At 32.4% G+C, this 27140-nt stretch overlaps 1 protein-coding gene, 1 long non-coding RNA gene and 2 other non-coding genes across 5 annotated transcripts in view; 3 read left to right on the top strand and 1 right to left on the bottom strand.

The window, feature by feature from the left end:
• The first annotated feature begins 594 nt into the window (after positions 1–594).
• LOC141549350 (uncharacterized) lies at positions 595–4184 on the top strand. Of its 2 annotated transcripts, none has more exons than XR_012484333.1 (5): positions 595–753; positions 1730–1773; positions 2420–2494; positions 2976–3060; positions 3737–4184. It is a non-coding gene; the product is annotated as an uncharacterized LOC141549350 (long non-coding RNA). The 2 variants fall into 2 exon arrangements; XR_012484334.1 differs by having other exon boundaries at positions 596–753; positions 2429–2494.
• On the top strand, positions 1576–1658 carry LOC141552379 (small nucleolar RNA SNORD87). The gene has a single exon (XR_012485174.1). It is a non-coding gene; the product is annotated as a small nucleolar RNA SNORD87 (small nucleolar RNA).
• Positions 2262–2349, top strand: LOC141552378 (small nucleolar RNA SNORD87). The gene has a single exon (XR_012485172.1). It is a non-coding gene; the product is annotated as a small nucleolar RNA SNORD87 (small nucleolar RNA).
• Positions 4185–4506: 322 nt separating the features above from the next.
• MCMDC2 (minichromosome maintenance domain containing 2) overlaps positions 4507–27140 on the bottom strand; it is a 34252-nt gene continuing 11618 nt past the window's right edge. The window contains exons 9-15 of the mRNA XM_074278812.1: positions 24902–25139; positions 23182–23387; positions 19073–19239; positions 16759–16938; positions 15082–15224; positions 6444–6553; positions 4507–5575 (exon numbers count right to left, since the gene is read on the bottom strand). Coding sequence (XP_074134913.1) covers positions 5409–5575; positions 6444–6553; positions 15082–15224; positions 16759–16938; positions 19073–19239; positions 23182–23387; positions 24902–25139 — 1211 coding nt within the window. The 3' untranslated portion in view covers positions 4507–5408. The remainder of the gene's footprint in view (positions 5576–6443; positions 6554–15081; positions 15225–16758; positions 16939–19072; positions 19240–23181; positions 23388–24901; positions 25140–27140) is intronic.

Below are 27140 nucleotides of genomic sequence, written 5' to 3'. Positions count from 1 at the left end.
TCTGGCCTTTCCCATGACACCTTTAGCCAGGTCAGTTCCGGCACATTGTTCCAAGATCTTCACACACTCCTCGGAGTTGCAGCGACCCCTCTGGCGATCCCAGTCAAACCCGAGCTGAGGTTACATTGGTTCATCTAAGTTAGTTCCCTGAGTTTGGTACCAACAATGAGAAATACGTGGTTAGTATCTTTGCCAGTTGCCAGTGCTCCCTTCTTCTAGAACCTTCTCTCTCCAGTCTTCCTCATTTTCTTTGGTTCTTGCAGCCCACGTCTCTAGATCACCGGGGGAAGGGGGGAGGGGGAGACAGTGTTTATCTCTTCGGCAACGTAGCCGACGTGGTCCCGATTATAGGCGGCGTTGCTGCGTCTGCCGAGAAGACTCCAGAGGAAAGACTCCACACTTCTACCCCCAGACGAAATTTAAAGAGCGCGCCTCTGGGGCCTTCCACTTAACGCCTGCGCAGTTCTAAAACTACCTAGACAGTGAGGGCAGGGCTTCTCCACACGGCTCCCGGCCGGAAAAGGAGGAGCATCGCCGCTGGAGAAGGCGGAGCCCTGCCCCGGAAAGGGCGGAGCATAATCACGGCGGTTTAAATGCAGGCGTGCTGGACGATGTTCTTCCTTTCTGGTTTGGGAGACTCCTGGTGCGAAATGGATGAACGAGACTGTGGCCTACTGCGCACGGCCGGGCTCCCGGGAAAGCTCGGGGGCCGGGGCCCTCCCTCCTGTTCCTATCAGGACCGATAGGCCTTAAGTGAGTAATGACCCGGGACGGTTCCTGGCATGGGCGGCAGTCCGAGAGCGGTGGGGCAGGTGCCGGCGGTGCCCTCTGAGGGAGGAGGACTGAGATCTGTTTTCGCCCCGGCCCTGCAGGGTTCCGCCGCGGGGCGCGATGGCGAGAAGGGGCCGAGGCCGAGTTAGAGCTGGGATGTCGCGCAGAGTCCTGCTTAAGCGGAGCAACGGGTTGCCTCCGAAGGGGCCTGCTGGGACTGTGATTTGTAAGATTTTTATTCACACAGAAGTTGTATTTTAAATGTTCACGTTTTTAGTTTTATACATGGGCATATTTTCTGTGTATATATACATCATAAACCATGTGCCTTGTGTCGTACATGGCGTCTATTTTCTCCCGCGATGCTCTTTGGCAGTACTTGCACCGGGCACGTGCCATAGTAAAGTCCCTTATATCCGACGCTCTTTTAAATTTAAACTTTACAGATTGGGAGGCGATCGTACGTACTCGACCGCATGGCTCAAAAACTACTTAATTTTCACGTGTGACTAGTTTTAATCAAGTTGAAATCACCAGTTGTCCTAGTAAAACTGCCCATTGAAAGTTAATATTGGCTTTCTTATTCCGGGATTTTGAACTAGAACTTCCACGTGTTAGGTCTGTTGATAATGTGGGATTGCTTAATTGACCCAGAAACAGGGTTTAATTCATTTTGGTTTTTAAAGTGTTAACAAGTTGGTCATATTGCTTTTGAAATTGACCTTTTATGTGCAAGCTGATTAGATTCTAAAACTTAAGAATCTCTTTGTTTTTGAACAAAAAAGGTGGAATCTTAAAGTATTCATTGGCATAATGATGATTTAAAAAAAATGCCGTTTACCCAACTGAGTGCTTCCTTGAAGTAACTTGAAATCTGATGTGCCATATGATTACTTTGAGTAAACTTATCAATCCAAGAAAATTCAAAATTTAAAATGTGTTGTTTTTTTCCTTTTAGAAAATCAAGAGATCTTGCCCAGGATCTGAACCTAAAATGTTGAGGTAAATGTTGTCAGATACTCAAATTTTTCTTGTGTTAATAATAGTTTGGATATTGTAATTTTTTTTTCTTAATTTAAGACAAAACAATTTCCTAATACAATTAGTTAGAAAGGATTTTGCATGTGTAACCTATCTTATCAAAGGACCTACTTCAGGCAGCCCATTCTATAGTTTTTAAATAGGAAGATTTTCCTAGACATCATTATAGAAGCTATTATATACAATAGTCATTCATATGTTAGTTTCAGTGTGACCTTGGAAGTCATTTAACTTGGGTCTCATGTGTAAAATGGATTTATTACACTCAATCTGTGATCCTAAGGTGCAATTCCCTTGTTCCTGCTTCTATCCTCTAGGGCCAGATAATAGAATATGTCAATGCTCTTCAAATAATATATTTGCATTATTGATTTAGATCTGGCTCTAAACCCTCTATTTCCATCCTGCCTTTTTGCCTAAACAGCAGATTAATATTATAATTTAATAGCAATGGTACTATGATGGCCTAATTACTACCTTTTGCCGTTTACCCAACTGAGTATTACTTTGATGCAAATCTAAAGACTGAGTACCAGTAATTTTGAATTATCATATGTAAGTAGCTGGAATAAGATTTTTGTTAAAATAGATATTTTTCTTCCCTGAGATGTCTTAGGTGGTTGTGGATGGATATTCAGATCTTTATACCTTTACAAGACTTCCATTTGTTTTATTTCAGCAGGTGAGTCAAAATAGCTCAGTTTATTCCTTGAATTCTTTTAAAAATTAGACAAATCTGAACTTTATTGCAGGGCACTTGGTAAATAGATATGCCACAATGTACTGTGGTGTTTTTATGTCTTACCTTGGATGATCTTGGGCACGCTGATTTACCTGTCTTGTTCTTCCCATCTTATTTCCCATGGAAATAAGTCAAGTGGGATGTCTTAAGTACTTTGCAACTCTTTAAAGCACTATAAATGCCTATTTCATGTGTTTTGCTTAATTTTTTTGGAGACTCAAGTCTCAACTTGTTTCCTCATTTTTTAAATGAGGCTGTACTGGTCCACTTTAGCTATAGATTTATATCAATTTGTAATTGGAAAAAGTAGATGATTTTGTATGTAAAATATGTAATGTGCACAAACTACTAGTAAAGCCTTGATTTTTATTGTCAGGAAAAAATGGCATAGTGTTGACCAAAATCATTTTTATTCAAACAGATGTTTTTGAAGCTGTGTCAATGAATAGATTCGGGATCTGAATCAACACTTCATAATTTTGTGTACATTTGCATGAACTCATGAGGTAATTTTGAATGTAAACTTTAAGTATTATAAAAAATTGATAACAAAATTAATGTTTCAAGGAAGAAACTTTGCTGGTTTAATGATGATTTGACAAGTTTTTGCCGTTTACCCTCCTGAATATTTTGATGACTTGATAAATCTGAACACCAGCAAAAGCTTTAAACAATACCACCACCTGCTCTGTCTCCATCTTATATTTTTTCTCAGATTTTAATAAACCTACAAAACCTTTAATTACCAGACACCATATAGATTTGCTGATAGATTGGTTTCATGCCCATTAAGATAATTATTCCTTCCATGTAAGAAATTTGTTATACTTAGAAATTCTGATATAACTAGGGAAAGTGTTGAAAGAGGCAGAGGATAAGTGAAATATAGAAGATTAGCTGATAAAAGGGGAATTTATGCTGATACCATCTTTATTCTGGTCCTCATCATTTAATAATGTGGATTATTCCACAGTCCTTCCTTTGTTTTTTTACTTCAAATTGTTTGGCTTTCTAGGCCTTTCATATTCTGGCATCCTCCCAGTACACTGGTTATTGTAACTTCTATCCCTGCTTTAAGTTATTAACTGACATAGCTTCCTTTTATTTTGAAATTGCCAAATTTATTTTAAACTAAAAAGATGTTTCTACTGAATTTTGTCAACTTAATGTTTTCTTCCACAGACTTTCAGCTCGTGATGATATGTAGTAGCAGTAATGCAGTGGGAAATAGAAGACTCAAGATACTTGAATCATGATGTATATTTGATACTGTTATCTTCAACTCCTACACCATTGTCTTGTCTGACAGACTCATGACCCTATGGACCAATGCATGCTAGGCATTTTATCCACTATCTTCTGAAGTCTGTCCAACATGTTGCTTTCATAACACATTCCATCTATTCTCTAATGTCTCCTCAACCTTCCTTTCAGGCTTTCCCAACATCTTTTAAATGTTCAAGGTAGTTTTTCACTCTCATCAAAAAGCTTAATAGTTTGCTTTCTGCCATGATCTGAGATTGATTATTCTGCATTCTGGATTTTGTTTTCCAGACTTTTTTTTGCATGATATACTCTGCAAATTAATAGTGATAATAATAAATAAAGAAGATAAAGTCTTCTAATCCAATTATAGTGTCTTTGGTGTTATTTCTTGACACAGACAGGTTCTTTTATGTATGTATGTACCCAAGTTTGCTGATTTGATGTTAAGTGGTTTGCCCAAGGGCCCAACTATTAAGTGTCTAACATACCTGGAGAGGGATTTGAATTTTTTGACTCTAAGGTCAGTGTCCCATTAAACTTCCATAAGCATTAGCCAGATCTGATCCCATAAAGCATATTATATTAAAGTTATGCCTATAAATATATTCAGTGATTTTGCAATAAGCTTATCTAAACCAGTTAAACACATCAAGTAAATCAATTACTGAGAGAAGGAAATCTTGGGACAATTGCACAAAAGTAATCTTTTATTGAATCTAGAAATTAAGCTTACCAAAGTACAAAATGCACATCAATAGACCACAAGGAATGATTTGCAATATTCTCAACTTTGCAAGGCTGAAGTAACAGCTAACACAAAGGGCAAGCACAGTTCTATGACTGGCGTTGTCATTCAAGATCAATGGAGTGAGATGAGAATTTAAATTTGTTCTCAAACATCTGAATATTTCTAGGATGGGATTTCTAGGTGCGATGTTCAGATTGCACCCCTGTTTTTTTGTTCAATAACTACATAGAAAGCTAGCCTTTGAAACCACGAAGGTCTTTTTAAAGAATTCTACCAATGAAATGTTAGGTCAGGGTTCCCAGAAAATAAGGATATAATTTTGGTTTTTCTAAGTGGAACCATAATTAGAGTTACTTGGAAGCCCTTTTAGTAAATGTGAAATTTAAATTTTGCTATATACCCTAATGTTTTAAGATGACATTTTTTGTCTTAACTGGTTTATCTACATAATTTTTATTTTTTGACTATCTAAAACTAAGATCTTATTCCATTTGGTACTTCAGTTAACAATACATGAAAATTCCACAAATGTTAAGCTTTAGGAATTTGTCTCCTTTTTCGTGTAAATATAAAGTGTAATAATTTCACAATTTAAATGATTCCATCTTGTGGTAGAGATCATAAATTGCAACTTTTAAAACATCCTTTTCATTCTTATACTATCCAGAAATGTTTCTGTTGCAGGCTTATATGTGGCAACTTTGCTTATTCATTGACTTGTCAATTGTAGTGGTCTTGTCATTACATACCATATTTTGATCACTACAAACAGTACCGCTATTTATAGTCTTGCCCTCTCCTCCCCCAACAAACCTCAGAATAAACTTTCACCAAACAAGATTATTCTTCATTTGTAGCAATAACTGATCCTGGTCCATATGCTTCAATAAATTCTTGAAGCTGTTGTTGGCACTGAATTAGATAAGCATCCCTTTCCTCTAAGTGCTCTTCATCACAGAGATCAAATGGAAATAATGCATTTGGAGCTATACAAAATACAGCAGCCCCTAAATTAAGAAACGAAATGGTAGTGTACAACTTTTGAATTACAAATATTCTCCTTAAATGTAAATTGTTTATACCTTTTTTAAACTAAACTGCTAATTGTAACTATGTGACAAAAGTATGTGTGTATAGGTTATAACTTATATACTGAATAGCTCCAACCTTGAATAGCTGATGCTAATAATTAACTCATCTGTATTAAAGGCAGGTTAGTATAATAGAGGTTGACTTTCATTGGTTGAGGGGGTTTCATTACACTAATAAAATCAGGTCAGGTATGGACCAAAAAAAGCAAATCGTAAAAAAAACCATGGACAGCTGAGAAAATTATGGCGGTTTTACTTTGAGTTGAGGGACAGTTTTTAGTATAAATTAATCATAAGATAATATACCCATCATCGAAATACCTTTCTTAAGTGAGAAATTTATGAGAATGAAATGCTTATCTGATTTTATTAAAATTTTTCATTAGAAAAGGATGTCATTTTAAGATGATTGTAGTCTCAATATAAGTTGAGTATAGAAAGTACTAAGGTACCTACTCTGCATACAAAGTGCAATTAGTTATTTTACGACCTTTGTCTAACTTGGGCTGGACTCATAAATGTGTTAAATGCATTCATTACTCAAAAAAAAATGCATATATTCAATTAAGCAAATTAACAGATTTATAGTAATCTACAACTGGTTTTAATAAAGACCTTACTGTTAAGATAGTGATGATTTCTATAAGAGAAAAAATTCATTAAAGTTCACATAATAAATCTAATTTTATGACTTTATTTTTATATAACAGTATGCATTTATAAATACACCACTGTTAAGAAAATTTAAATATATAAAAGTATATAGTTTTTAAAAACTCGTTACCATATTTCAATGTCAGAGATGTTTCAAATAATAAAACTGCAATTAAGACGTCTTCTTTAAGCACCTTATTCCTTAAACTCAGCCTAGCATGGGCTTCAGATAAAGAAACTCTAAAAGAAAAAAAAATAATTATTTTAATCAAGAGTCAAAAGTATTTTAACATTTAGTGTCTTAAAGATCAAAATAATTTTTCTCCTTTTCCAACTTTTAATTATTTCAATTATTTCAAAAGCTAGTTCTAAAATCTCAGCACCAAGAACCCAGTGAGATTTAAAATTATAAACAATTGGTCAAGTGAAAGAACACAATGTGAACATAATTTGACTGACTCCCCCATCAATTTTCTTTACATATATCTACCAAAATTTAATTTTTGTTTCAAAACAGTTTTATTTATTATATTCTGATTTTTCATTCTGCATTATTTCAATCTTTCCAGATTTGTTTTTATTCTTAATACTTATGAATTTTAATTTCCCTATAGATTTTCTTTATATTAATATTCCATAATGTAACCATTTTAGTTATTTATTTTAAAAAGCAGTTAAAGATCATATTGCTATAAATATATTTAAATGGGCAGCTCTTTTTCTTTTTAACACTCTCCTTAAGGCTTATTTCTAGCAGTAGAATTCTTGAGTCAAAGGTATGGTTATCTTGTTAAGTTTGCTAAATTACTTTTAAAATGATTCTTTCAAATGGAAATTCCATTGGTGATATGTTTCTCCACAAGCTTTACAACACTGAGTTTTGAAATTTTTAATTATTTTTGCCAGTTAGATAGGATCTAGTATTTAAAAAGCTTTCCTCCCCCCTCCCCCCAGTTTGCCTGAAGGGAATTTTCTAAAACAGATATCCCAATTATCATTAGTTGCTATTTTCCCAATTCTAATTTTTAAGGAATTATTTTCTTTTGTTCTTTTTATTGGTTTTTTGTGTCTCTTTTACTGTTTGGTCCATTCTATTTTTGTCTTTTTCCTTTTTAAAATTAGATTTATTTAATATTTTATTTTTCCTGATTACATATAAAAATACTTTTGAACATTCATTAAAAATTTTTTTGAGTTCCAAATTCTCCCCTTCCTTCATCTCCCTGTCACTGAGAATGTAAGCAATTTGTTAGAGATTTTACATGTATGGTCATCCAAAATATTTTCATATTATTCATGTGAAAGAAAACAGACAAAAAAAAAGAAAGTTTAAGAGTATGCTTTAATATGTGATCATACTCCATCAATTTTTTTTCTTCAGAGATGGATAGCATTTTTTTCTTTCTTTCTTTTTTTTTTTTTTTATAGCTTTTTATTTACAAGATATATGCATGGGTAATTTTTCAGCGTTGACAGTTGCAAATTTTTTTTGTTCCAACTTTTCCCCTTCTTCACCCACCCCCTTCCCCAGATGGCAGGTTGACCAATACATGTTAAATATGTTAAGTATAAGTTAAATACAATATATGTATACATGTCCTTACAGTTATTTTGCTGTACAAAAAGAATCGGACTTTAAAATAGTATACAATTAGCCTGTGAAGGAAATCCAAAATGCAGGCAGACAAAAATAGAGGGATTGGGAATTCTATGTAGTGGTTCATAGTCATCTCCCAGAGTTCTCTTGTTGGGTGTAGCTGGTTCAGTTCATTACTGCTCCATTGGAACTGATTTGGTTCATCTAATTGTTGAAGATGGCCACATCCATTAGAATTGTTCATCATACAGTATTGTTGTTGAAGTATATAATGATCTCCTGGTCCTGTTCATTTCACTCAGCATCAGTTCATGTAAGTCTCTCCAGGCCTTTCTGAAATCTGGATAGCATTTTTTATCAAAAATCCTTTGGAATTTTCTTGGATTACTATATTGCAGAGAACAGCCAAGTCATTCCTAGGTGATCATTATGCAATATTGCTGCTATTGTGTACCACATTCTTCTAGCTCTGCTTATTTCATTCTGTATCAGTTTATGTACATCCTGCTCATCATTTATAGCACAATGGCATTTCATCTCAATCACATTTTACAACTTATTCAGCATTCCCTAATTGATAGTTACCTCCTCAATTTCTAATTCTTTGCTACCACTAAGAGTGATATAAATGTTTTTATACATATAGATTCTTTTCTGTTATGTGTTTTATATCTTTCAATTACAAATCTAATAATGGTATTACTGGGTCAAAGGGTCAAGTTGCTCTATAGAATGGTTGAATCAATTCCCATTTCCAGTATTTCAATTTTCCCACATCCTCTCTATCATCGGTCATTTTCCTTTTTATCATATTAGCCAATCTGATTGGTGTGCGGTTGTACCTCAGGGTTGTTTTAATGCTTAGAGCATTAGTAATTTATTGAGTATTTTCCTATGATTATAGATAACTTTTATTATTTTGGTTGAAAACTGCCTGTAGTCATATTCTATGGCCATTTATTATTTGGAGAATGGTTCTTTTTATAAATTTTATATATTTGAGAAATAAGATCTTTGTCAGAGAAATTTGCTATAAAAACCTTTTCACAGTTATGATTACTATCTTTCCTTCCATAATATTATTTCTCCTGTTTATCTTTCTCCTTTCACTCTATCTTCAAAAGTGTTTTGCTTCTGATTACTACTTCCTTCAATCTGCTTTGCCCCCTTTTATCTTATCTCCTTCCCGTCTTTCTCTCCAGAGGGGTAAGATAGCTGAATCTGTATGTTTCTCACTCTTAAGCCTATCCTGATGAGAATTAAATTCATGTGCTCCTGCCCACCTCCATCAACTCCCCCTACACTTTGAAAGCTCTTTTGTGCCTCTTTTATATGAGAAAATTTATCCCATTCTACTTCTCCTTTTATACTTCTCCCAGTACATTCATCTTTCTTACCCCTTAACTTTTTTTTTTTTAAGGTAATCATTTTATCATATTCAACTCATACTTCTACCCTCTCTCTATTAAACTCTTTTTAATGTTCTGATGTAGGAATATAAAAGATTTATCCTTACTTTAATGCCCTATGATTTCTCTTTGCCTTTTTAGGTTTCTCTACAGTCTTATATTTGAAAATCAAATTTTCTATTCAACTTTAGTCTTTTTATCAGGAATACTTGAAAGTCCTTTAATTATTTAATATAATTAATTATCTAATTAAATAATTATTCTAAATATTATTAAATATTACTATCCATTCCCCCCCTGGAAGGACAATATTTTTTGCTGAGAAGGTTTTTCTTGGTAGTAATCATAGCTCCTTAGCCCTCTGGAATTTCACAAACAAAGCCCTCTGGCCCTTTAATATGAAAACTTCTAAATCTTGTATAAACTTAACTATAGCCTTGATACTTGAATTGTTCCTGGCTGTGTACACAGTATTTCCTATTTGATCTGGTAACTTCAGAATTTGAATGAAACATTGTTGCACCTCATCCTTTTGTGTATTCTGCTACTCCAGAATTTGTTTTGAGGCATTGTATAAAGTTATTCAAAGGGGAATTTGGGAAAGCTTTTTCTCTATCATCTTTTTTTTTTTTTTTCCCTGAGGCAATGGGAGTTAAGTGACTTGCCCAGGGTCACATAGCTAGTTTTCTATCATCTTAAATCTATCCATACCTATTTAATTTTTGAAGCTGTTATTTTTTTCATGTTTTTTGTACCTTTTTGATCATCATTGACTTCATAATTTTCTTGCATTATTTGCATTATCTTTTCCCAGATTTTCTTCTTTCTCTCATATGTTTTTTAAATCTTTTTTGAGTTCTTCCAAGATCTCTTTGAGCAGACAGTTGGTATAGCAGATGGAGTGCTGGGCTTGGAGACAGGAAAATTCCTCTTCCTGAATTCAAATGTGGCCTCAGACACAGCTGTGTGACTCTGGGCAAATCATTTAATCCTGTTTGTCTCAGTTTCCTCATCTATAAAATGAGCTGGAGAAGGAAATGGCAAACCACTTCAATATCTTTGCCTAGAAAACCCAATTTACATTTTTCTTTTTTTTTTTTTTTAAAGCATTTCCCCCCAAAAAATATCAGGGAACTTAGAAACAGATTTTTAAAAATCTATACTCTTGTAAATTTATAAAAGAAAGTAGACGGATTTAATTTTTTCCTATTAACAGAGAGAGTCTGATGAAACAATAAAATAAAACATTTTAAAATGTTATTAAATGAGATATATTTGAAGTACATATGTTTTTTCTTTTTATAAAATATATAGACAAATACATATTATATAATCATAAATATAAGATAGAAACATGTAATTATTTAGATGGATTTTTAGTGAGGACCTAAAATTCATTGAGAAATCTAGAATTTTTACTTTGATAGCCTAATTTTTAAAGGAAAATTTCTTAAAATCCTTTAGCTTATATTTTTTGTTTTACTCTGCCTTATTTAAAATCTTTGTACCTAATAAGACAATTTTAACAGTATTCCAAAATGGTTCTATAAAGTTTCCAATGTAAAATCCCTCTATATCTGAGCCTTAATTTTTTCTTCTTCTTCTTTTTTTTTTTTTATTAAAAACATTTGGAGATTCCTAGTATCTTCCTTGTTCTACCAAGGATTACAGTGTAAAACTAGGAGTTCAAGCACTCTATTTTCAATATGGAAGTTGTTTATGAATTCCTGAAGCTGACTTCTAGTCAAATAATGAAAATCATTTAATCCCAAAACAAACAAATATATAATTGAACTCAAAATTTCCAAAGATGGTATATTTTCCTTTCTTCTACTCTCCCTTTTTTCCTCCCCTCCCAGAACTGAGCCTTCAAATTCACCAGTAATTTTCCATATTTATTCTATTCTATAGCTTTTATTTCATTGTGCTTTCATTGTAACTGAATATTTGTTTTTGACCTTCTCCTATGGGATTTTAAATTCCCTGAAGATAGGAATTTAGTTTATTCATTTTATATCATCATCCTTTCGAGGGGAATGTGCTTCTGAAACAATAGAGCTGAAAAAAAGTGTTGCAATTCACATTTTTTTTGAGGCTTTGCATGTAGCTATTTTGACTTTGTTGTCTTCTTCTGAATTTGTGTCTTGATCTTCCCTTGTCACTATAGTAACTTGTTATGGTCAGACTCATGTTTCCAAGTCTATTTCTTAATTTTTAACTTAACGTTAAATTTGATCTCTGCTTCTAGGGTGAAGGAGGCACTGTCCTAAGCTCCAAGTCTTTCTTGCAGGAGTTTTGTTTTTTTTTTTTTTTTTTAAGACTTAGTTCTAGGGACTGTAGGTTTTCAGTGCTTCCAAGGTGGTATGATCTAAGATGAGGTGTAGTCATTGCTTTCCTGACTTGTACACTGTTCTTTACTCAGAAAGGGACCTTGTAGCCACCAGTGCTAGCACTTCTCCTGGTCCTGGATTTGTAACTAGGCCCCTTATCCTCTTTCAGTTGAAATTGCTAGTGTTCCTCTCTATCTGGGAATCAAGACCAGAATCCCCACTCTTCTGTAAATAACCACAAGCACTCCTCTCTTCCCTAGAAGAGAATCACTCCTTTTGGTTCTGGGACTGTGCCAGCAAAAGATTTTCTTCAGTCTTCTTCCAACTAGCTGTTTACCTATACCCCTACCTGTGGTCTGAGAGTTCTCCTAAGGCCTGCTGCAGGCACCCTGGTGTAGCCTTTGTTGCTCAGTTGGGTGCTGCTGCTCCAGGCTGGACCGCCACTCTGGTAGGCATTCTTACCAATCTCCTAAGTTGTCTTGGGTTGGAAAATTGTTTCATTGGGATCTTTTGTTGATTCTGCTGTTCTAGAATTCATTTTGAAGCCTTATTTTTAATTTGTTTGGAAAGGAACTTGGGAGAGGTCATCTGAGTGTTTCCATTGATAGCACCATTTTGGCTATCCCTAATTAGCTCTTTTTTTCCCCCTAGTAAATTTATTTATTTTTAATACACATTATTTTATGAATCATGTTGGAAGAGAAAAATCAGAGCAAAAGGGAAAAACCTTGGGAGAGATAAAACAGAAAAAAGAAGTGAACATAGCATGTATTGATTTACATTCAGTCTCCTTAGTTCTCTTTCTGGAAGCAGTTGGCATTTTCTGTCCATAGTCTATTGTGATTCCTTTGGATCACTGAACCATGGAGAAGAACCAAGTCTTTCATAGTTGGTCATAGCACATTCTTACTGTTATCATGTATAATATATTCCTGATTCTGCTTGTTTCATTCAGCATCAGTTTCTGTAAATATTTTCAGACTTTTCTAAAATCACCTTGTTTATCATTTTTTATAGAACAATAATATTCCATTACCTTCATATGCCACAACTTGTTCAATTGATGGGCATCTACTCATTTTTCCAGTTCTTTACTACCATAAAAAGGGCTGTTACCAACATTTCCCTCCTTTAAGATTTACTTGGGATACAGATCCAGTAATGGCACTGCTGGGTCAAAGGGTAGCATAGTTTTATAGCACTTTGGGCTTAGTTCCAAATTGCTCTCCAGAATGGTTGGATCATTTTCCAATTCCATCAATAATACATTAGTATCCCTGTTTTCCCAACATCCCCTCCAATATTTATCATTATCTGACAAGAAGTCATCTTAGCCAACCTGAGAAGTGCGAGACAGTACTTCAGAGTTGTTTTAATGTGCATTTCTCTATTCATTAGTGATTTAACATTTTTTAATATAACTATAAATGACTCCTAATTAGCTCTTAATGAACAAGGTTTTTACTTGATGTCTTTTTTTTTAACATCTTTACAATAAGGAAAGAGTTTTCTGGAAATGCTTCTCATAGATCCACCCTTAAAAGCCTTTCAGTTTTCTACAAGTGTGAAGATCTATCCAACCTCAGAAGTGCAAGAATTAAGTTCCTTCCTACTAAAGCAAAAATAATTTTTATTTTCATGATTCTGTTATGTGTATACGTGGGGAATGGGAGAGATGGGAGAAAGAATTTCAGGGCCTATTTTGAACTATAATGTGAACCAATATAAAATCATCATAATAAAATCACTTGTGCTTAATTTAAATCAATAAGGTAATCTATAAATTAAGGCTATGATAGTTTTAATTCAAAATACTTTTCTATTGTGAAGAAAAATATGAGCAAATATAAGTTTCTCATTTATTTTCAAACTAAAGTCAGAAAGACTGTGGTAAGGTAGAAAGAAAACTCAGTGAGAAAGAAGAGACCTAAGTCTGCCACTAATTAACCGTGGTTTGATACTATGAGCTAATCACTTTGCTCTCTGTACTTCATTTTACTCACATTTAAAACGATGGAGTTGAACTAAATATCTTAAGTTCTCTTCCCTCTTTTATACCCACTGATTTAAGTATTTTTTTCTGTTATTTGAAAATATGAAACATCATGGATTCCATCATATTAAAACACTTTATTTTTGTTTATTATACATGATTATGTTACTATGTCCAGTATTATTCATGTTGTGGATTATTTTCAATTTTTAAATAATTCCAAATTTCAATTTCAACTCCATAATTTAAATGAAATGATGTTTTAATATCATATTAAATATCATATTCTATCTCCGTATTTCAAAATAAAGTGAAGCAATAAAATTCAGGAGAACTGATAATGATTTTTAGAGAACTGACAATGATTTTTATATTAAAGTGAATTACAGGGGTGTGTGTGTGTGTGTATGTAAATACACATATGCTAATGAAGGCAGCTTATTTGCATCTGGAGTCAGGAAGACCTGAGTTAAAATCTGGCCTCAAATGCTTATTGGCTTTGTGACCCTGGGCCAGTCATTTACCCTCTATTTGTCTCAATTTTTCCTCAATTGTAAAATGGGGACATTAATAGTACTTACCTCTCAGAGTTGTTGTGAAGATCAGATGAGATGACATTTGTAAAAAGTGCTCAGCATAGTGCCTGACTAGAGTAGGCACTATTATATAAATGTTTATTTTCTTTCCTTCTTTAACTAAATGTATTAGCCTTTCAATTATATGCCTTAGTTGGAGAATAGGCATTTTTCATCCAGTTATTTTTCCCTTTAGAGAATATTAGTCTGATCTCTTTGGAGTTGTCATGAAATTGTTGCTGAGGAAGTCGTGGAATGTTCTGGGACATGGTGAAATTAGCACAATTATCTGCAAAAAGGAGCTTATAAAAGGCCTCTACAATTGGGAATGTCTTTTTCATTTTAACCCTGAAGTAGATATTCTTTATGATAGTAGCAAATTCCTTTGCTTTTTTTAATGATACAATAACATCAATAATGGGAAGCTGTTGGAGAATTATTTTTGTGGTTGCGTTTATCAAGAAAAAATTTACATGATTTAAATGCACAAGAGAAATCTTATTGAAGAAGAGCCTTTAAATCTTCACTTTCTTCTATTGCCAAATGTTTTTTGTAATCAACAAACAATAACATCAGGATATTATATTTTCTGCACTTTTCAGAAGAACTATATTTAAATGAAGAACTCAAACATGGAGATGATTTTAGAATATATTTCAGTTATTTCATCTGTTATTTCATTCATTTCATCCATGTGGGTTCTCCTCTTTGGTCTTTTAAATTCTATATAATTATTTACTGTGCTTTTATAAAGGAGTATCTTCTAGATGGACCCATCATTGTTAAAAGTTTTTAACATTTTAGTAGGTGGCATAAAATACCTACATGAATTAAGACTTTAAAATATGAAAATTAAATACCTACAAACATTTCAATGCTGATGCCGATAGCTTTGATCCATGTATAGAATCTGTTCTGATTCTCCGACTTGCTAGGTAATAGCCATGAATCATATTTTCTGCCTCCAAACTGATCTCCACATGAAGATTCTTTGCAAAAGCAATGAGCTAAAATTTAAAAATAGTTTAAAAAGGTTGAAATTTTATAAATCGTATAAAAATCCAAAGTAGTCATTTCTAATAAATGTTCATTTATGCAATTTATATTAATTTCTAGAGGTGATATGAAATTGCTATTTAATTTCAATAAAATGAAGAATACTGATGTGTTGCAGTAGAAAGAAAGAGCACTGGATATGGAATCTGAGTCTTTCTTCCTCACTTCTTACTGGTGTAGTACAATGAAAAGATGGGAATTAGAGAACCTAAGTTCAAGTTCCAGATCTGCCACTTTATATTTCTGTATCCTCAAACATATTACTTAACTCCTCTGGGCCTCAGTTATGTCATCTGAAGAATGAGGGGATCAGACTAGAAGATCTTGGAGGTCTCTTGCAATTATATGATCTTATGACTCAACATCTGGCCTTCCTGACTTCACACCTGAATTACCATAACTGCCTCCTAGCCAATATCTCTCTCTCAAATTATCTTACATGTTGTTGCCAGCCTGAGCTCACCTAACACTGTTGAACTCACTAAGCATTATTAAGTATTTATTACATTCCAAGTTCTATGCTAGGTACTATGAATACAAAATCAAAATAGTCCCTGATATCAAATCTACATTTGTTTGCCTGGCTTTAACAATTTCTCAAAGACTTATCTCATATACTGATTCAACTTATTTCCCATGACTTGTCAATGTACACCTTTCAATTTAGTTAAGTAGGTAGGTACACAATTCACTTGACATGCTCATTCCTGCAACCATATCATTATTTATATAAAACTATTCCCTGAAATAACTTCTTGTTGAAAGTTATACTTCACAGAATCTAGACAAGGTCTGTGTATACCCTGGCCAGTTTTCTTATCCCAATGTGGAGATATTTTCAATTGAAATAATTTAATAGTGAAATTCTTCAATCCTTAAAAAAATTAGAGATATCATCATCAGATTCACATTGATTCTACTTTCAAAATTAAACTATTTCTTTAAGCATACTAGGCTTGTTTTCATCATAGCAGATATAGGATTTAATAATTACTTGCTTCGCTAATCAAATAAAATTTTTGTAGAATAATTTAACAATTCTCTTTCATGTCTTTATTTATAAATATGTATATGTTATTTGTCAAACAGATTTGTCAAGTTTTCTAGATGTACAGATAGTAATTTTTGACATTTTGCTCTGTTTTTAATTTTTATAATACTATCAAGACTTTGGTGATTAAGTGCTTTATTTTAAAAATGAATGGACTTATAAAAACCCACCTCCTGAAAACTTTAATTCTTACCTGATACAGTTAATTTTTTATTATATTAATTTTAAATAATATATTAATATTCTAAAATTAAAAATAAAGATATTGGGAAATAGGATCCATATCAAACACTAAAAATCAGTGAAATACATGCTAAAATAAAGAAGCGCAGGGAGAGCCTAAATGAAAAGAAATAGATCTTTAAAGAAAGTCTAGTTTTAAAATCTGAGAGTCATTACTAAGAATCTTCTATGTAGTCCATTTATTCAGTTACCTTTTCATAATCTTGTTCTGAAAACTTTTTAGAAGTTTCATAAAGTACTTTTTCAGGATCAATGGATTTTTTTAAACCATGTTGTACAGAAGGAAGAACTGGGTGGCAAGGAGATGATTCATTACAATAAATCAACAGTCCAAATGCATCCATAAGGTTAGCTGGAATCAAACTGAAATCCTATGTCAAATAATAAAATTTTATAAGTCCAAGATTTTTCTCAATTTATAAATCATATAATTAGGTGTAACTACCTAATACTACTAAAATGTAGATAACATTTTTCAGGTTTTAACCTGATTTTGTGATTTCATAACTGTAAGGAATTCCCTTTATAGAAGCTCTTCTCATGAATATGACATATTGGCCTTTTATGTTGGGCTTGAATGTGAGGAACATCTGCCTCAGACATATTTTGTAACCCTCAGCAAGCCACAATTTAATTGCTCTCAACTTCAGTTTTCTCATCTGTAAAATGGGGCTTACAAGGGAATCCACATTACAAGGTTGTTGTAAAGATGAAATGCTGTAAGTATGCAGTAGCTTTGCAAATATTAATGCCTTATATAAATGAGAGCCATTATTTCAGATCAGCAACTCCTGAATTGAGGCTCTGAAAGGATTAATAACTTGTTCCTGATCATATAACTATGTGTCAGAGGCAAGGCTTGGACCCAGTGCTTCTTGCTCAAAGACCATACTTATATCTACTATTCCATGCTTGTTATATGTCTTCAGTATAATAGTCTTAGTGTATTTAATTGATCTAGACTTATTTATTAAGAAGACAAGTTTAAAGAATTATTGAGAGTGTTGACTATTAAGTTTCAAAATTGCCTTGCACATAAATATTAGAATTTCAACAGCATAAGAACAAGTCCTATGAATAAATTAAGTAGGTTACAATAATTGTAGTGTGACTTGGGAGACCCCATAAGCCTGTCCTCTAAAATATCAATTCCATTCAACATATTCTCCAAAATCCCCATTGCATTAGCCTACCTAAAAATTTCACTTAAGATATACATATTTGGGATAAAGCAAAACAACTTTTCTTTCTTTGGTTATGAAGAACCTTTTTATTTTCATAAAAAGTGTTCATGTACACTCTCAGATAATAATAGTTGTACTATCAGTATTTGTGATTGAGTAACTGCAAATGGCTGCTAGGAATTCAGTAACACTTTAAAATGAATTTCTATTTTTAGCAATGACACATTTGAAAAACATTCATACATATATCATGAGATGTTTTACTCAGTCCATAGAAAGTATCTTTATTTTACCAAATTAGAACAGATGCTTTGTTGGATCAAAATAAAGATCAAAATAACTATGCCTAGTGAATATATACTGTGTTCATGGACTTCAGATCACAGATGAGAAACATTAGATTAAAGCACTATCTTCAGAAAGTCTTTAATTATGTTTCCAAGGAAGGATAATATATTAACAGAGTAAAACCCATTATTATCTTATCAAAGAACTGGGAATATATGATATGTACATATGAGTGAATATATCTATTATATATATATATATATATATATTTTTTTTTTTTTTTGATTGGGCATAGGGGTAAGGATGTACATAAGTAGATAGTGAGGAAGGGCTAACCTAGGGTATTGTCAAGAGTGGCTAGTCAAGACTAGATGATATCTAAAGGGACTATAAGTAGCAATGAACATGAAATCATTAAGTATCTAGAATGGGACTCTAAAATTAAGGAGACCAGCAATGAAGAACTTTGCTTTCTTCAGAATTTTGCTTAAGGATAACATTAAAGGTGAATAATTTCCAGAAATTATTCATATTCATCTGTGTTGCTGGTGCAAGCATTTTTATTTTCTATTAGATTCTTTCCACTCTTTATTAATGTTGGGTATTATTTTGCAAGAAGCGTTATTTCACTTTAGACAGAGAATTGGTCCCCTCCAAAAAATACTTCTAATATATACATACTGATTGTGTGACTGGACCAATCACTTAACCTCTCAACCCTCGGCAAATCAAGAGTATAAATTGTAGGGAAAGTATTCACCTGCATTGATAAAGACAATTTCCTTACGAAGGCATCATAGTAAAATCATAAATGTAGTCTCTAAAACTCATTTTTTACTTACTCTTCATTAATATGATTCACTACCTGTTCAAAATAGCTAGAAACATCTGAAATAGTTTTTAATCCCAATTTTACTATTATTCATCTGTAATGTTTCAAAGATATGGAAGAATTTTATACTGAAAGGAACAAATATATAAGCTGTAACTAAATCTACTTGTAAAGCATTATAAGAAAAAAGGTTATACTCACCACTTGACCAATTAAAGTGCTGTTTCTATGAACATGTCTCTTTGAGGATGAGTCCACATCAATAAAAGACCAAAAACTGGATTGAACTGAAAAAGTAACTTGCTGATCAACACCATCTCCATACTTCTTTCCAGGAATATATACTGTAATGTTTCTGCTTTCTAAAACTGATTTCAGACATATTAATAATTTGTGATTTAAGAATAACACTTTAATTTCCCAAAGCTCTGATTACATGCTTCTTGGATTATGTTTCTGTAATCCAAGTACCAGTATTACCAAATTTGCAAAAGTCACCAGAGGGTTGACTACCAAGTGATAAACATTTTTTTATTCACAACTCATGAAGATATCCTATTAAAATGGAGGCAGGGACTGAGAGCTAAGTGGAAGAATACATATACTAATGTAATCAAACTCAGGTTAGTGTGATTATGCATATTTGGTACAAAGGTTATTATTCTGGGGGGGGGTTGTTCCTTCTTTCCCCCCATCTCCCTCAACTAAGAGTTTGGGGCAAAATGGGTTAGGTTGCATTCCCAAAAGGGAAAAAAACCAAATTTTAAATTATTATTCATATTTTTATTTTTAATATCACCTTCATTTAAGAACATAATTTCTTTCTCTTTTCCTCCCCAATGAAACATCTCTTATACCAAAAAAACTAAAAAATAAAAGAAAAAAAAAAGCTTAGTAAAACTAATGTATTGAGGATCAGCTGACAGTATCAGCTATGTTTTATATTCACAGTTCCTAACCTCTGCAATCAAGGGAAGTTGGTACTCGTGTCTTCTTTGAGAACAAATTTAATACTTATGATTTTAGACAAATATTCTCCCAAATTATGAAACGTAATTTTTCAAATATTCAAGTGGAACTGTGACCTTATCAATTTTATCAATATAAAAGTGCCTTCTGTTATGAAGATATCAACCCAGTCATGCTTTCCCATACCATCTGACTCTTTTCCATATTCCCATATAAGTTTGCCACAGAGAGTCAAATTAATATGCTGCAGGTTTTCCTTACTTCAGACATTGTGAAGGTACTGTTGTTCCCCGTCATCCCTTCCCCTTGCCACATGACAAGTCCATCTTCTCTTCCTATTCTACAATTTCTTGGCTATATTTTTCATATCTATTCTTTGAAATTCCTTAGTGGTTTTTACAGCTTGCTCATACCCACAATGTGCCTTTTATTGCTCACTATGTGACTTTCATTCTTGGTTTTTTTAAAAATGTATTTACTTATTTATTTAAAACTTAAATGCAAAATAAGAAAAAACAAAATAGAAAAAGATGGAAAAAGAAAACAAAACCAAAATATTTTCATGTAGCTAGCAGAACAATGAGGATGATTCATAAATTTCCATTTCAAGAAAGCATATATAATAGAAGACATTGTATCCATAACTGTCCATTTTTTCTTTGCTTTCTTGTACATTTTCTTTTGTTTTTTGCTATGCATTTTTACTTTTTTTTTTTTTTTTTCTTTTCCATCCCTACTTCCCCCAAGAAGGCTACAGATAAGCACAGGTATATTTATGTGTATGTGTATATATATATATATATATATATATATATATATATATATATATATATATATATATACACAAACCTGCACTCACGTATATCTACCTACATACACACACATATATATATGCACATTAATATGACTGACATACAATATAAATTTCTCTCGACTTAACCTTTGTTTGACTTTGAAATCAATGATTACTAGTCGTACTTTTTTTCCTAATAAATTCTACTCCTGATTATTGTTATTGTATTTGTATATATATCTTATTTCCTATGCCTGCTAATTCTTCTACTTAACTTCTATCTGTTAACTTTTCTTGTTCTTATATAACCTTCACACTGTACCCCCCATCATAAATCCCTCCCTTATCTTTTCCCCCACTTTTTCCCTCCTTCTTTATCCCATTCTTATTAATCTACACAACTTATCCCACTCTCATTAATTTAAACACTCTTCCATTAATCTAAATATCCTATCTTAAACTATTCCCCCTTTCCCTCCCTCTTTATCCCTTTTCCATCATTTTTAATTGTTCAGAAACTGTTGTTTTCTGTTTTACTACCAAATTTTAACAGTGTAGAACATTGGTACTTTTTTAGATGGCCTTTGCTTTTTGTGAGAATCTTATCATCATTAAAGGAGATTGCAATTTATTGAAGACAATACAGCCTGCTCTTTTTCTCTTGTTCAACTCTGAATCTAACCTATCTACCTACCTACATATATATATATATATATATATCTTTAAATTTATTTATTGTATCGAATATAAAATAAGAAAAAATAATAGAAAAAAGAGAGAAAAGGAAAATGAAAACAAAACAAAACATTGTCATGTAACAGAAGAAAATCAGGGAGGATTCAAAATATATAACAATAAATTTCCATTTCAAAGAAACACATCATATAATGATAGAAGAATGACCATCTTTTTAGTTTCCTTGTAGATTATTCTTTTGTTCTCTGCTATGCACTTTTTTTTACTTTATTCTTTTTTCCCCTTTCATTCCCCCAGACCTTCCCCAAGCAGGGGGAGCCTGCTTAAGCACAGATATTTTTATATATATACATACCCATATATATACATATATATTCATATTCACACACGTACATATCGCTATATATATGCATATATATATACATATATACACATACCTAGAACTGCATGTATAATACCTATATATACTCACACACATATATACATGCATTTACCCATATGTAAACATGTATCTAAAACAATATTAATATGGCTGACAGATTTCTCTTTTGATTAAATCTTTAAGTTTGACTTTGCTAAAATCAATGATCATTAGCCCTCCTTTTTTTTTTCTAATAAATTGTACTCATGATCCTTCTTATAATGTTTGTTATTTCCTAACCCTGCTAACTCTTCTACCCATTCCTGATGTAAGTTTTCAAAACTATTAGCCCTTCTTCCCACCTAATACGTCTGTATTGGTTCTTCTTCTGCACCTTATTTGTAAATACTATTTTTACCTTTTCCTAGACAGTATTGCTTTTTAGAATCAGATCATACTCAATTCTGTCCCAAACTTTCTTTTGAGCTACCCACTTACTGTTGTCATTCTTAAACATATGGTATACATTTCCATGCATAACATATAAATGTTGAGTTTTTTGATATTATCCATACTGAGTTCTTTGAAATTAATCTTTGATATTGACTCTTATATGTTAAATTTTCTATTAAGTTCAGGTTTGGGTGAGACAAGTCCTGAAAATCTGCAAGTTTAGTGTCCATTTTTTCATTCAGTATTATAGATGATTTTGCTGGATATGACATTTTTGATTACAGGTCTAGTTTTGTTTGTTTGTTTGTTTGTTTGTTTGCAGAGGCAATTGGGGTTAAGTGACTTGCCCAGGGTCACACAGCTAGGAAATATTAAGTGTCTGAGGCCAGAGATGAACTCAGGTCCTCCTGACTTCGGGGCTAGTGCTCTATCCACTGTGCCACCTAGTTGCCCCCTAAGGTCTGGTTCTTTTGATTGGATTGCTAATATTTAATATTGTGGCTGCTGATAAGTCCTGACAACTCTAATTATAGTTCCAGCATATTTGAATTGTTTTTTGTTTATTTGTTTCTTGCAAAATTTTCTCTTTGATCTGGGGGTTTTGAAATTTGGCAATAATGTTTCTATGTATTTTCCACAAAGGATCTCTTTTAGATAGTAATCAGTGGATTTTTTTCTACTTCTACTTTATCTCATGTTCTATCACTCTAGAACAATTTTCTTGCATTATTGTGCAGAAGAAAAGAAAAGACTTGGTATTTCCTTTTCTAGTTGGTTAACTTTTTTTTTCATAACTTTCTTATTTTTCTTGGATTTTTAAAAAATTTTTCCTCAATCTCTTTCACTTGATTTTGAAAATCTTTTCCAAGTTCTAAAAATTCTCCCTAAGTAGATAGCCATTTAACATTACTCTTTGAGATAGAAGAGGTTTGGTTTTTTTTTTTTTTTACTTCACTGTCCTCCTCTGAAGATGAACCCCAGTTTTCCTTATTTCCATAGTTGGCCAAGAAGCAACTCCTTAAAAGAATATGGACTTACCAGATTGAAGAAGGTCAAGTTTATCTTTTCTATGTGATAACAAATCTCCTATGTAGCATATACCATCTTTAGCTAGTAAGGCACTGCAGGCTTGAATGCTAGCAACTCCAGTTCCATATTTATCTCTGGATAGAGTAGGAAAAATTTCACTAGATGTTGGATGACGTATACCTCGAGGCACAAGACATACACAGAAATTCAAAAGCCTGGGGGGGGGAAAATTGACATTGAGGTCTACATGACAATCTCCTTGTATGTTCCACTGACTTATATATATATATTATCAATAAGTAGTCAGATCAGTTTCATGTAAAGCCCTCCCTCTTTTGCCTAAAATTCCAACCTGACTAGAACAAAGGTTCCTGAAGGCAGGAGTCATTTTATTTATATTTATATTCCTTCTATTCATTTAAAAATCCTATCACAATGAATTTATTATACATTTTGTTGTTCAATTGTTTTTCAGTCATTTCTTATCTTTACAACTCCATTTGGAGTTTTACTGGTAAAGATACTGGATTGATTTGTCATTTCCTTCCCCAGCTCATTCCACAAATGAGGAAATTGAGGCAAACTTGCTTAAGTGACTTGCCCAGAGTCACACAAGTGTCCATATATTATCATATAAGAGGCCATATTTGAACTCAGGAAGATGAATGTATCTAACTTCAGGCCTTGAATTTTATCCATTGTGCAACATAGCCTTACACATATTATGTGTTTTATGTGTTGAATGAAATTTCTAATAATAGTTGACATTTATAGAGTTCTTTAATGTTTTCAAAGAACTCTATAAATTATCTTATTTTTTCCTCTCAACAATCCTGCCAGATATTTGCTATTATTATTATTATCCTAATTTTTCCACTTAAGAGAAAAGGAAGCTAAGAGAAAATAAGTGAGCTAATATCAAAGGAATTCTACGAATTAAGATTTTCCTGAATCCAAGTCCATCATTTTATCCATTGTATCACCTGGATGTTTTATTATAAGTTAGATAGAATGACTTAAACCATTCTAGTCAGGTGAAACAGCCCTATTTTAGATTCTACATTTTCTTTGGGATTCCAGTATTTACCAATTATCATTGTCATATTCTTTATACCTAACTTAACCTTTCTTCATGTTGTAATATATATATATAATTTTATCTATAATAAAATTGGAGAACAGTTAGTTAAGCTATCCACTAACCCTTTTTTTCAGCTAAATATTTTTCAGTTTTCCTTTTTCATAACTGTTATTTTCTCTATAAGTATCTCTATGTTTTCTCTCTGAACCTCTCCAAATTCTCTTACATAGTGAAATTCATCTATTATTTCCATTCTAATTTCCAATTCACTATTTATTTCTTATGTGAAGGCAATTAAGAAAAAAAAACCTAACATCTTCCTAGGAGGGAAAAGAAAAGGATGAGGGAGAAAGAAAATATGTATTTGATTGGAAGAAGGAAAATAAATTGAGAAAAGATGTATGCAAGAATGAAGTGATGAAATTCGTAAACATTTAAAGACCATTTCTTATATCTCAGCTTCTTAAAAAAAAAAAACAACTTTCTTTAATGACAGTAGCAGAAAGATTTTGAATGCTTTTAATATTTAAATAATTTAAAGTTATTCTGTATTAATACTTATTAAAATTGCAAATATTTTTTAATATTTCAGACTATAATTTTATAAAAACATCATGCATCTTTACCTGTAACATCATGCATCTTTACCTGTCTACAAGTAATGTATCACTTGTTACAATTAAAATGTCCAGGCAGTCTTCAACTTCCTTGTTTCTATCATTTGTCTGTACTAGACTCATCAATAAACAAAGTTTTAACATGTTGTAAGTCCCTGGAGGAACGATCTGTGATGCAAAAATGTTGGCTAAGATAGCTGTAAATTTCCAGCATGAGTGTGAAGTCAAGGACAGGAGATACCTGAAGTTGTCACTAATACCAGAAGGCACTGAAAGTAAATATTAACTATTAAATAGTGTTTTAAAACAAAAAAAATGAACATTCTATTTAATCTATTTAAAACTGATATAAAGCTTTAAATATCATGAAAGGTATTCTATTAATTTACTTGTATCAATACTGCCCAAAAGTTCTAAGAAATTATTTGATATAAGGAAAAATTCATTGCTATGGCTATAGCAACCTGATTTTATTTTCTGTGGGAAAAATAAATCCCTTAAAACTTAAAAACTTAAATTAGGACAGGAAGTTTTATTAGTAATGGCATTATATAATTTATCTGAAATGTTAAAAGAATCTGCCACTCAAATACCATCCAAAGCTATACTTTGAAGGCTACATTGGAATAATCCAAGTTTTGGCAGATCATACCAAGCTGAAAAAGTTTTGAATACAGGCTTTGACAAATCGAAGGGCGTGGCTGTCATTAAAGGACCAGTCTTACAAAGTTTGGGGAAGATGTCACCAGAGGATTGGCCACTAGGTAAAGAATTGTTTTTACCCACAGTAACTCTTAAGCAGTCTATTAAGGCATGAATAAGGTATTACAATCTGTATCAGTGGAAGAAGGTGAAATCATATATTCTTGAAGTACTGAAAAGAAATGAAAGGATAATAATGGAATTTTCCAACTTAAGGAATATAATTCTACAGAGTCTTACTCTAATGTTTTGAATATGACTCAACAATAGTTTGACTGCTGTTTGAGAAACAACCCTACTAGATGTGGAAAGAGATTCATACCATAAGTTGGCCACTAGGTATACAAACTTTGAAAAAGAACAATCCATTAAATCAAGAACAATTTTAAAATATTTAGTCCTGTGTGACCCTTTTCAACTTTCACAGGCTGATAGTAATGTAATAGAAGAAAAGTGAAAGAGGATTATAAAGAGCACATATTTTTCAGACAATCTATAAATATTTAACTTACCTTTTGGTACTCTGCAAGATCTTTATCAAATGACCAGTGATTTGATATACAGTCTAAAAAACTGAACCACATCATTATCAATGATGTAACTATTAGGCAAAAGGAAGTAAATGGAATATAGCTAAATGGGAAAATGGCCATAGTTTTCCTTAAAAATGCAAAAGAGCTGAATTTTTATTTTCCAACAAAGTCTTTAGGAAATAGCAATGATGAGATACTTAGTCATCTTATCTTGTGGTACTCACAATTATCATGGATTAAAAAAAAAAGCAATATGATGCCTTGCAAATACAAAAATATTATTATAAAACCATAGTAAAGTCCTCCAAACCAAATGTCCTAGTTTTGAGAAGCTAATTCTAACGATTGAAGATCAGTCTCTTCCACTCATTCCTAAATACAGCAAATTGTATTTAAATGATAGCTATGGGGTACTACCACTAGATCATTAAAAGATGGAAACAAAATACAACACATAATTCATTTATATGGAGTTATATTAAAGATTATAGTACAGTTGGATGAACTTCAGTAAATACAGAAGTGGTGAAAGCTGCCAATACTTCTTGGGTTCTCCCATATGAGGAGTATGTTCTTCTAGACCTACAGAATTACTGGTCCTATGTCAACTAGTAACATATTGATAACAAGTACCAACGTAAATGTCAGGATTCCAGGATAAATTATTTATCTAAGAGTGAACTAGCACACATTCAGCAAAAATGACAAATTTTTTTTCTCTATGATTTTTCTTTGTAATTTTACAGTCTTTTAATTTACAGTGTTTCCCTTATGTCAGTTGGTATAATTTTGCAGACTTTTTTGTATTTATTGATTCATTTAATATCTAAATATTGTTATTTACTATCATACAATACAGAATTGATGTTGAGACTAATATGAGAAGCATGGAATTTCTATCACTAGATTGCTTGTGCCTAATTTTAAAAAGTTAATATTTTTCTTTTAGATCTGTTTAAATAGACCTAGATGGCTTATCTTATTGTGACGTCCATATGTACTACAAGTCCATGGAGTAAGGTTTATCTATGTACC

Source organism: Sminthopsis crassicaudata, chromosome 1 (assembly GCF_048593235.1).
Source record: "Sminthopsis crassicaudata isolate SCR6 chromosome 1, ASM4859323v1, whole genome shotgun sequence".
NCBI lineage: Eukaryota > Metazoa > Chordata > Mammalia > Dasyuromorphia > Dasyuridae > Sminthopsis > Sminthopsis crassicaudata.
Note: the sequence above shows the minus strand (reverse complement) of the source record. Positions and strands in the feature narration are given on the sequence as shown.